The sequence below is a fragment of the Stegastes partitus genome, unplaced genomic scaffold, assembly GCF_000690725.1.
Source record: "Stegastes partitus isolate 25-593 unplaced genomic scaffold, Stegastes_partitus-1.0.2 Scaffold2509, whole genome shotgun sequence".
NCBI lineage: Eukaryota > Metazoa > Chordata > Actinopteri > Pomacentridae > Stegastes > Stegastes partitus.
In genome coordinates this window covers 25881-37943 of record NW_007580240.1, presented here as the reverse complement: position 1 = coordinate 37943, position 12063 = coordinate 25881, and the positions used below count along the sequence as shown (strand labels likewise).

Genomic DNA, 12063 nt, shown 5'->3' with positions numbered 1-12063 from the left:
CGTTTTCTGTGGCCTCTGTGTGAGTTACGTCTCCCTTTGATGCAACTGAGATGCTTTCAGAATATAAAAACATCATGATTGTCTTTTATTCCTGATTTAACCACATCTTACCATGTGTCCTCATTTTTAATTTCCAAGTGAAAACTATAGCAGTCAGTGTGTGTGTTCATGTTTGGATGTGCAAGATAGAATAGTGCAAATCTAAAAGGTCGACCTCAACAGTTCGGAGTTGTTTTTGTGTTTTTTTGTTGTGAATCCTGACATTAACTGGTCGTCGCTGTCGTTCCCAGCGGTGCTGAGCGAGAGGCTGATTCTGCTGTCCTTCCTGGAGCAGAGCCAAGTGGCTGCAGTCTACCTGAACAGAAAGAACCAGGACTCCCCAGAGACTGGCAGGCGAACAGACAAACTCTCACCCTCTGAAATCAAGGTACAGTGGAGCTCATTGATGGAGTGTGTGCATGAGTAACGTGTGCGCTTAACTGTGCTTGTGTGCAAGAGAGAGAGAGGTATAAAGAAGAAGGACACCAAACGAAGGCACAGGCAAAAAAACAAAAGTGTTAACATGTCGTCCTGTGTGAGAGTCCGGCTTCTTTCTTCATCCAACCTGATGGGCAACATTTCCAAAATGTTTTTCTTGGATGAGTTTCACATTCATTCAGATACTTTTCCTGATTGAGATAAAGTAAAACCTGGAAACAGTTCATGTTCTTTCAGTCAGTGCCAGATAGGAATTTCCATTGTAAAAAAAAAAACTATGAAACTATTATTATAAAAAACCTTTCAGTCTGTTTGAGTTGAAGTTTAGCAGGTGCAGGAGCCTGCTGGGTGCTTGCTGTGTTATTGACCTTCTCCCTGTGACCGTCAGTGAGAGAGGGAAGGCTGCTCAGAGAATGGGCTGTAAAGAAAACTAGAGTCACTTCAGCATACATGCAAGCGAGTACTTTAACTACATCACTTTCTACTACTGGATGTAGGATGCAGGTGTAAGCCACCACTCATTTCACCGTTCTATCTCTGTGTTGCTGTTTTCTTGTTAAACAACAACCTCTGAAAATGTCAAGGTTTTTTGGGGTGAAATTATCAGTGCTCATTTTCCTGCATGCAAAAGTCCCACCACAATAATTCCACCCATCATTATTCTGAGTAAACACTGAAGCCACATCCTTCCCTCAGCCCTGCCCACGACGACTGTGATTGGTTGGAAGAAACACAAACAAACCAGAGTGTTTTTTTTCCCACATATAGCGAAATGATAACGAGGTGCAGCCTGACCATTATGTTCTACAAAATGACTACTTTTTTAACTCGTGTTATTTGCATGTAAACTTTACAGCAACCCCAAAAGACTGCTTAAATTTAGCGGGAATGTTGCTAACTGTTTAGCTATGTTTGTTTCCTATCTATTTGGTCTACTGCTAGAATAGAAGAGAATTATTTTATTGTCGTAGCACAGTGTACTATGAAATTAAGCATCAATCCTCTCAGTGCAATCACAAAATCAGGCAACATTTTTAAAAGTACAGTAGGAGATGTGCAATTATAAAATCAGTGGGATAGCCTATTCTTGTAAGGACAGCTTATTTGGTGTATAAAGAATTGTAAGAAAAGGTTTTTTTTTTAAGTACATACAAGGTGCAGTTATATATAAAATGTGTAGGTTCAGTAAAAACATACAAGATGCAAAAGGTAATAGGTGCAAAGGTGTAGATGGTTCTAGATTCTGTAGATGTAAAAGTAAATAGATTAAATTAAATTAAACTGAGTTGCTAGTTGCCACTCAGGTCCAACCAGTTGGTGTGAGTGTTTGGCAGAGCAGTCGTTATTTATTTAACTCCTGATTGGATCTGTAGGTCTGAATATAATATAATGGTCGTGGTAATGCAGCCTTTATGTTCAGACTGCGTCTCAGTCGCTGCGATTTTCCTGTTCCCGTCTATTAATCTCTTATACAAGCGTGTGTTGAGCCGAGTGTGATCTGGAGGTGTTTTTGTAGGTGTCAGTAAAAGGTCTGATTATGTGCGTCCCCGTTCTTCCCACAAAACAAAACTACACTGTGTCCTCCTTCACTAGCTGGCTAACTGCTAACCCTGGCATTATCACATTACTGCCAGGCCCTTTTGTTGAGGTGTGTGTGGGTGTGTGCGCGCGGCCATGTTGATGTGTGTGCGTGAAAGCAATCGTTCCTGCCGTGCGTCTGTCTCCAGAAGCACAGTCCTGATAAGACATCCCCCCCATCACTACCACCACTCCATATTGTACGCCCCGCACACCCTGTCAATGCACGCGCACGCGCACGCATGCAACCTGCAGCATACGCACACGTGTGCACGCCCCACAACCCATCCCCCACAACAAACACACACATGCACACACACGTACACATCGCCCTGGTCCAGTGGGCTAAGCTGGAGAAGGGAGAGTAGGGGGCGTTGAGGGGGGGGCTAAACTAATCCGGCCCACAGAAAGTGGTTTTTGATTATTGCTGACCAGCAAACGCCAGCAGAAAAAAAAACCTAGAAGAGCGAGGAGATGGGTAGGGATGGAGGGGGCATACAGGGGGTAGAGATAGAGTGTGTTATTAACCCAGTGATTTTCTGATTTTTTTTCTTCTTTTCCATTTCTAATCTGTCAGTGATCTCCCGTTCAGCTGTTTGGGGCAACTCTTTGTTCCCTTTATCATCAAATGTAGCTCCATCATTTTCAGGCGTATTCTGTGTCCAAAGCAAATTTCCCCCCCAAGGGGGCAACGAGGGCAGACATGGACCACTGAATCTCAAATCTACTCTACTCATACAGTACAGCTTGTCGATTTACTAATTTCCTCATGTCTCTGGACTTTGAGCCCATTTCTTTTTGTGCCGAGGCATGTTTTTATTAATTAATTTCTAAAGAGACACCCCTGCGTTGCTGACAACACGCCTATTTGGTGGGATTTCGGTGTCACAACTGACTGCTCTTTTCCTGTATATTTTGTTACAAACCTCTCATTGATCTATTGCGAAAATTCCAATTATTTTTTTTTTTCCTTTTTATGTGTGCATTTTGTTTTGTCCTTCCTTCCTTCATTCATTCATTCATTTATTAATCCAACCATGTTTTATTCCTTTATTCCCATTTCCCTGAAGCTGCGGTGCATAAAAGCAGCCACCACCTCTTTTTCCCCTCTTCCTTACTCGTCTTTCCAAACCCAAACAATCAGCTTTTTTCTTCATTATCGCCCTTTATTCTTCTCTCTTCTGCCTCCTTCACCTCTGTCCTCCCTCTATCTGCCACTCCTCTGCACCGCGACGGAGGTCACGGACGTGAGAGTGTGTGTGGTAATGTGTGCATGTTAGCCATCGACTCTGGTTCATTGTGTTAGTGAGTGTGACTGGAGATAAAGAGTGTGTGAATATGTGTGTGTGTGTGTGTAGGGAATGAGCTGCGGTGTACATGAAAGGCAGGGTCACAGTGTAAGACCCGCAATTTCACCTGCTTTAAAAGTGCTTCTGAGCAGAGCGCTGTTTGTCTAACGGTGTGTGTGAGCCTATAAAACTGTGCTTACACACACTTTCATATCCTTTGCATGTATGTACACGTGTGTTTGTGTACATACATGCACGTGTTCATGCGTGTGTGTCTGTCCGTGTGAGCGTGTACCCCCCCAAGCGCCACGAGAGCTCATTACTGTGCGTCTCTTTGTTGTGGCCCGTAGAGCGTGGCGAACCTTCCCAAAAATATGCACATCACTAAAACAACAAGCCCGACAGAACAAAACGCACACAGACATTAATAATGGAAGATAAAAAACAACCTCAGACATCAACAAAAACAGGAATCGGGGAAGGACAGCAGAGATATCTGGGGCTACAGATGTGCAAGTGTCAGAGCCCTCAGGTGTTCAAACAGGCCAGGAAGGTGAATCCAAATTGATGAATCACTAAGATGCTAACTTGCCCTTCTTCAGAAGATGTGTATTAACGCTGTAGGATCTCTGTTTTCCGACCGTTCCGACTCTTCCTCAGTGCGCGATCGTCCTCTTTTCGTGTGTTTCTGCGTCCAGGTGATGTCCGTGGAGGTGGGCGGACGAGGTCGAAGACTCCACAGACACGTGAGCCTCAACCGTCTCCAGGACGTGGCGCTCTGCTGGTGGAACCTGGACGAACCCGGTGAGGAGCCGTGGCCCTGGACTCCCACCAACACGCAGAGGAACAACCTGGCTCTGCTCAGCTGCTCTCCTACCGAAGGCCTCAAGGTGCACAAACACGTACACACAGCGCCTATAAAAATAGTCACTGGACGTTTGCTCCTCTTGATGCATTTTAAACTTTGAGGCAATTTAAGTTGGTTTTCTTAAAGAATTTGGGGGAAAAAAAGACAAGTAAGTAATTAAAAATATTAACTGTAACATGAGTACGTGCATAAGTATTCATCTGTTTAAAAGTGGCTCATTCAGTTCACTACAGGGCAGCCAATCGGTGCTAGAAGTCACACAATTAGTGAAACGGAGACGATCTGAGTGCAGTGAATGTGTCTCTAGTGACTGTCTATAAGAACACCTGTATCTGGACCGTTCAGTCACTGGTGACTCAGGACTCCTGGTTATAAATACACCACAAAGACAAATAAATTATATTTTCTCACACACGACACACACAAAGCTTGTACATAATTCTTACTAAAACATAGAAGCTTCAACCTTTTGTTAGTTTTTTTAGAAGGTAAATTCAGCAGAAGCACCAAAATGAAAGTACAGCAGAACAGCACAAACCAACAATCAAACAAAGTCTGATCCAAAGACAAGATGAATAAATGGAACCACACTTCTAAAGATTAAATTAAGTCACCGATGCTCTGGATCTAAGGATAAGAGTAGCAGAAAAGGTTGCTGGATAAGAGTGTGTTTGTCACTTGGTGAGGTGGTTGTTGACTTTAGAAAGGTTTATAACCTCATGATGGCCAGGATTCTTGTGGGGTTACTGCGGGAATATCAGGTGGCAGAGTTCCTGTAAGCCAGGAGCAAGAGCTGTGTCTGTATCCTCAGCTATAAATGAAGAAAATGGTGGATTGCTCCCTTGGCTGTTTTGGTAGCGAGTTACTTCCCTTAGTGGAGTAATTCAAGTATCTCTCACTCAGGCGACTGGCTGTAAGATGGAGCAAGAGATGGACACGGCAGGTGGGTTGGTGCAGTGATTGCACTGACTTTGGTACAGTAGCAAGCAAAGGAAACTTAGTCAGAGGAAAAGCTCTCAGTTTCCCGTCGACCTGTGATTTGTTTTAACCTTCAGGTGGTGGTGTGACTTCTAGGGAGAGACCGAATGAGTAAAGCAGCCAAAATCTGTTTTCCACAAAGTGTCTGAGCGTCCAGAAGGAGTTGTTTCTTCTTGATCAGGATTCCTCCTAGACTCCTCTTCTGGAATTAGTTCTAGCACTTCCAAATGAGATCCCATGATGGACTCAAATCACACTGTAGGGATTATATATCCCATCTGGCCTGGGAACGCCGTGAGATCTCCCAGGATCTGCAGCACAGGGCTGCTTAGTCTGAGCTAGTGCCACAGAGAAGTGGATAAAACGCACAAACCACAGGGAGGGGATGAGTGTGGAATTATTAGAGCATCGTTGAAATGTGTTGAGTTGTTGCCTTTGTGTGTTGTTTAAAGTTTAGCGCTGATTAAGTTGATTAACTGCAACTAATAAATTAATCAGCAGTTATTTGGACAGCTGATGCATCTTTTTTTAAGGGGAAAAAAGTCTAAGTTCTCTGATTGCAGGTACTTAAATGTGAATATTCTCTGATTTCTTTACTCTTCGATGACAGTAAGATGAATATTTTTAGGTAGGTAGGTGATTATGCCGTGTTTTTACTTTAGGAAACAGAATTTATTTTTTATTTTTGTCCGGAAAACAATCAACAAGATATTCAACAATAAAAATACACATTAGTTTTAGCCTACCTGTTCAGCACAATAGGAGCTTTTTCTTCAAAACTTTTTAATAATTTGGCTCATTTAGGAATTTAAAGGATACAGTAGCACATGTTGGAAGTGACGCCAGCTGTAATCATGGAATTGATTTTCTCTTTTCTTGACTTAAGTACAACGTTCACCTGCTTGGTGCACTTTGAATCACCTTAAGTGGCTCAAATTTAACAGACATGGATTATCGTTTGCACAAAACACGTTAAATTTAGCTTTTCTTTATTTACTGAGGACAAGCTAAACTAAATCTAAACACAATAATCTAGCAAATAATTAAATATTGAGCTCCTGCGTCAAACATTCTTAACTTTTCGGGTTTATTAATCCCCTTCCAGTAACATACATCATAACTCCAGCTATATATTATTTTTTTTACACTCTCTCTCAGGCACACACACTTACCAGACACATAGTGAGAGAAGCGACAAAGCTGCTGATCTGAGAAGAGACCTGTGTTGTCATGGATGGGATTGGGGATGGTGTGTTAGTCACCTCAAGGGTGGTACCTCTGTGTTGCACCTCCATGCATCACCATATGAAATAAGCGGGAGAGCTAAGCTGTGGTACAGCGTGAAGGAGAACGCCTACACACCCACTCTCACACATGCAGGCTGAGACGCACATCCTCGTGGCCTCTGGCAAAAACCCTACCCATGACCCGATTCTGTGTCAATGTAGGATTGGCCTCGTGCCGAAACGCAGATGAAAGATCCCAAATTACCGAACCGAGCTTAACTCCACTCCTCGTACCGCGTACCTCGGTAAGCGTATGCAAAATACTCACCACACCAGAGAGGGAGAAGTCTGCGAGAGGGAGGAAAGATGAGCGTTACCAATCGCATGCTAGGGAAACAAATTCACGCAGCAGAGAATGAGGGAGGGATTGGAGGTGGGGGGGCACATGAATATTGAAATAATCAAAGCAGATGCTGTTTGCTGCTTTTTTCTGCTTCTTGTTTTTGGAACGCTCTCCACATTTATCACACTCCTTCACCTAGTTTATTCTCTCTGTCTCTTTCCACACCCCACCACCACCACCACCACCACCGTCCTCCTTCTCCTCCTTCCTTCCTCCTCGCTTCAAGAACATTAAAGTCTCTTCGTGGGGCTGCGGCATCGCGCTCTAATGAAAGCGTTTGTTGTCATTTTTCAGATGCGCGGTGTGAAATTAAGCGAGCAGTTTATGTAAGAGCCGTAGCGGGAATCAAACGCCGGGCACCCATCGGGCGACGCCAGCTACTTCAATCACTTCAAGCTCATATATATGTTCCTTTTGTTCAGTTCGCTATCTGCCGCACTAAGCCAATTTTCTAGCCAGTCTCTCGGCATTTAAAAAAGTCTGATTTCTTTCCCTATGTGGTCTTAATTCGCATGCCCCCCCCTCTCCCCTCCCCTCCTCATGCTGATAAGTGGAGCCACGGCACGCAAACGAGGGGGGAGGCAAACATACACAGTTAGTTTTATGCAGCCGGTTAACATTTTTAATGATCCTTCCTTCATGCTTCCCTCCTTCACTCCCCCACCCAGCAAACAAACACAAGCCATTCCCTGGAATTTAATAATCTTAATGAAAAGGAAACACCAGATGAATGTTTGTTTGTTTCTTCATGTTAAGTCTCTTTAGCTGTTTGTGAACATACTTTTTTCTGTTGTTGTTTTTATTTTTTTTAACCATATGACTGTCCTGTTATCTGTCACCAGACAGTTTGTCTGCAGCTTTTTGATCTGCATTTGTGTCATTGCTGCTGTCTTTTGATTATTATTGACTCAAGAATAAAGCAAGAGTATATAATTGAAATGAAATAATCTATAATCTGTTCTGCATTTGTTCCTATGATTAGGGGAGGTTTTGAAGCTACGTTAATGGTGTAAAATGGCTGAATTGGCTTCTCAAACGTACACATTTCGAGTCTTTACGTGGAGAATTAAAGCATATACAGTAGAAAGCACATTTCAGCAGAGCACTGCAGAATAATTTGGACCACGAGAGGGTCGATGTGTGGAATCCAAAGTGCAGAATTACCCCTCGAGCTCCACTGCTTTTTAAAAACCGCACAGGAAAAAACACTGCCTGTACAGAATAATATTCCCTCCCTCCCAGAATTATGTTTAGTGGCAGCAGTTATGACCGCTAAGGTGTGAGGAAGATTTGGGTTTGTAATCCCGCTGTGCCGGTGCATTTTCTCACATCAGTACTTCAACTCTAACCCTAATTCACATACCTAAAACTTCCCCGGTCCCACCCGGCCAACCCCTCACCACCACCACCGCCACCTCCTCCTCATCCTCCTCCTCCTCCTCCTCCACAGCACCCCTCATCCCTCGACTCTCCTCCAAGTCCCTCCGTCTCTCTCTATCCGTCTCTCCCTGTCTTTCTCTGCTCCGTGAGCTGGAAAATTGGCTTCAAAAGGCCACTGCTGTGAACAAGGGCCAGCCACACAGTTGGGCCCGTCCGCTTTATCTTTCACGCCACGGAGGGGGAGAAAAGGTGCCGGTGAGAGAGAGAGAGGAGAAGAATGGCGAAGAATAGTTTTGACCAGTCACTGAAACCAATAACCAGGAGAAAGCTACTTACTAGAGGTCCTCTCTCTCTCTGTCTGTCTGTCTGTCTCCCTCTCTCTCCTCGTCTCTGCTCTCTTTGCATCTTTCTCTTCATGTCTCCACTTTCTTTCCCTCTGCTCTCCGTCCCTTTTATTCTTTTCCATTTCCTCTCTTTCTTATCATCGTCTGTGCATATTTCTGTCTGTCTGCATCCTTTTCTTTCCGTCTGTCTTTTGTACATCCCTTCACTCACTTGCTCTCTCCCTCGCTTGACCTTATTCGTCATTCGTTTTTTATTTTGCGCTCTCAGATTTAGGGAATACCGTACGTTCACATGCCACAGTACGCTTTGGGGAGTTCTCAGGCAAACAAAGCTTTATGTGTATTTTACAATGACGCATGTACGCTGTGTTACAGAAGTCTTTCCTGCTGTTGTTTTGGCTTATAAATTCTGTCGAGTTTCTAAAATGGAGTGCAAATGAGTGTTTTTGTGACACGTCGTAGTCAAACTACGCTCCAAAGAAATCACACAAGTAACTGCATGTTTAAGATCTTAATGCAGAAATCATACAGTCAGCTGCAGCTAATCTGTGTCATCATTTGTCAGATTTTAACAGCAACACGAGTGTTTGCAGTTTCAGAGTTTACGGCTCCAAAAAGATTCAAAACCCGCAACCCTGCAAGTTCTGAGTCGGCTTTAATCTCCTAATCAGCTGTGTTGCCTTCAGGGGCCTGCCTCAGCTCACACCACACAGAATAAAAAAAAGAGTGTGGCTTTAGAGATGACCAAAATTCAAAAAGCCAACCTGGTGGCTGTAAATGTGAGAAAACGCTGTCGTCGCTGAGTGCATTCTGCGTTGAATGTCTGAACTGTTGCACTCAAATCGGGCACATGTTGAGGAAAACAAAGGCAAAGTTATTACATCTGCGCTAAGTGCAAAGCTCCAGTCAAAGAACTTGTGTCCTCTCAAAACCAAAACCAAGCGAAATGTTAGAATTTTGTGCATAAGCCTAATTTATAAATCACTTGTTTATGAAGCACCTTTCAGAGCGACCGTTGCAAAGTGTCTTATAAACACAGAATATAGAAAATTAAAATTAAAATACAACTGTGAATTAATAATCAAGTGCTGCTTATTGAAAAATAGTGTTTTTAAAGTGACTCAGCTGAATAGTGTCATCGAGGTGGTCAGTATTCATTATAAAAATCTAAAATACATGACAAAGCAAAGTTATAAAGACATTTTCATTCCTAATAGGACGTTGAACTGACCTGGAAGCTACTGTAATGAATGACTTTATATTTCGTGCTGTCTTCATATACTTCATTATGTCTTCATGAAATATTGATTATATGAGCAGAGAGCCTCATAGATTCATAAACTGTCAGTCTAGCTGTAAATCAACTGTATAATAGACTGTATGTACACACAAGTCGATGCGCTGATGTTTGAGGCCTATTATTTGAAGTATTGAGCCGTCTCGCCGGAAAATCGATGTTATTGATTGAGTGTGAAAATAAGCAAATGTCATTAAATTTATCTGATTTCTACTGTAAGATTGACTAATTGTAGTCAACCTATGGCATGACATGAGTGAACTGAGCTGTGAACACGAGTCGAGCGTGATGTAGGTTGAATGTGCGTTCGTTCTCCCGCAGCATACGTCGTTTTTGAGCGTGAGTCCAAAACTCCTGGAAACTTTGGCTACTGCTGATGGTACCAGTCCAGGCAGTGCTTGCTTGTTGCCTCTGAACTTTAGCTGACGCTGTGCCTCTTTTCCTTCTCTTGGAGGGTCACCTGTCAGGGGCCACAGAGCTGAATCAGCTGCACCTCATCCCCCCCCCCTCGACGGTGCCATGATCGTATGCTGGCACAGCGGGCAGCGGGCACTAGCAAACCGGGCACGGGATGAAAAGCTGAGAGGATGAGATGTGGTTGGGGAGGGTCAGGGTTTGTGGCATCGAAGTGGGTCTTGTGATTCCTGTGACAGCATTCTGCGGGATGGACCCTCGCCCGCTATGTGTTTGTGCGCTAGTCTATTTAATGCATGTGTCACTTTGTCCCTGCCGAAATGTAGAACTGCACCCTCCCAAGGATACGCCACCTTTTACATGAATTGAGCCCCTCTTGCCTGCTGCCTCAAATAAACACACACATTCACACGCAGCACCCACCCCCCGGGGAGCAGCAGGAGCTAGCTCTGGGGGATTATAGAGAGGAAAAAAGCTTTCAGGAGGACAGTCATCTGCTTCTCTCCTGCTGTAGACCATGGGCAGGCAGGAAAAAAAAAAAAAAACACGAAAAAAAAAACTGCCTTCCTCCCTCTAAGTCCCTTTTTGGCAATGCCTGCCAAAAAACTGGGCCGAGCAGCTTTGCAAAAGGAAAGGAAGGCAGGCAAGCAGCCGATCCCTCTTTCTGTCTACACGGCGAAAAGAAATGGGCTCATTTAGCCAAAGCTGCCACGGTCAATGCAGGGCTCTGATAGAGGCTTTGGTAAGGTGAAATCCCTCCTAAAAAGCTCTGTTAGTGACTGTGGAAGTGTTGGGCTGCTGTTTAGTACAGCCTGTTGTCTCCTGTCATCCACCTACTGTTCTTGGTTCCTGGTGGGTGTTTATCGACAGCGCCACCCGTGACATGGCCTATCTCCCTCCATGTCATCGCTTGTTCTCTTAGCAGGACCATTGTGCCCACTCCTACCGACTGGCTGTGGGCGACCAGCAAATAATCTGCATTCTAGATTTGACCACTGCTCAAATAATCCCCCAGATTTCTTCGTATGTGATCTGAAAAAGGCTCGTTTCTTGTCGTTTGCTGTGTCTTGCGTTGAGCTCTTGGCTCCTCACTCAGGTAAACAGAGGAGGTTGTTTATCGGCGGGTGCCAAGCCGTGGCATGCTCAGGGAGAAGATGTTGTTGACCTTGAGTTAAAACGGAGCTCTTATCATTAGCTGTCTTGATTGACAGCCGGGTGTTTATGAGCAGTGTGGAAGTCTCTATTTCTTCCATCTCCGGGGGGTTTGGGGCTGCTGCCATGGTATGACTAATTTCTCTGTCTCCGTCTTTCTCTCGCCTGCTCTGTCTTTGTCTGCTTTCTTATCCTTCTTTTATTCAAAAGTAGGTTTATTCATTAACAGTGCTGGGCAAAGCAACGTCTTTTAGCTCAGAAGTAGAAGAACATGTTGGTGACGGTATCCACTCTCTAAACACTCCAGTATCAAGAAGGAACTTTAGTCGCTCAGTAACTGAAGGTGGATCTCCACAGAAGCGAAAACAGAACAGTCAGAACACATGGACTTCATCTAAGTTTGATATATGTATTGGGTGGAAGTGAAAGAAATGTTTTTTCCATCTTCACAAAAGGAAGTTTACCTTAATTTTCCTCAACAAAGACCCTTGAATCTTTCTTTGACATGTTAACGTTTGCAAATTAACATCAAACATGAGGGAAAGATGAGGCAGATGAGAATGACAGTACGGGACAAATGATCGTACCAGTTAAAATAAGTCAGAAGAGGTTATTACAGTTTATTCTGAAGAGATGTAAATGGCCTTATTGGTTGTT

The 12063-nt window shown here is 43.9% G+C and overlaps 1 protein-coding gene across 1 annotated transcript in view; it reads left to right on the top strand.

Moving 5' to 3' along the window:
• Nucleotides 1-290: 290 nt before the first annotated feature.
• The window catches only part of LOC103375228 (WD repeat-containing and planar cell polarity effector protein fritz homolog), a gene marked incomplete at its 5' end in the record, with an annotated part of 28947 nt that continues 17174 nt past the window's right edge, over nucleotides 291-12063 (top strand). The window contains 2 exons of the mRNA XM_008305445.1: nucleotides 291-427; nucleotides 4043-4234. Coding sequence (XP_008303667.1) covers nucleotides 291-427; nucleotides 4043-4234 — 329 coding nt within the window. The remainder of the gene's footprint in view (nucleotides 428-4042; nucleotides 4235-12063) is intronic.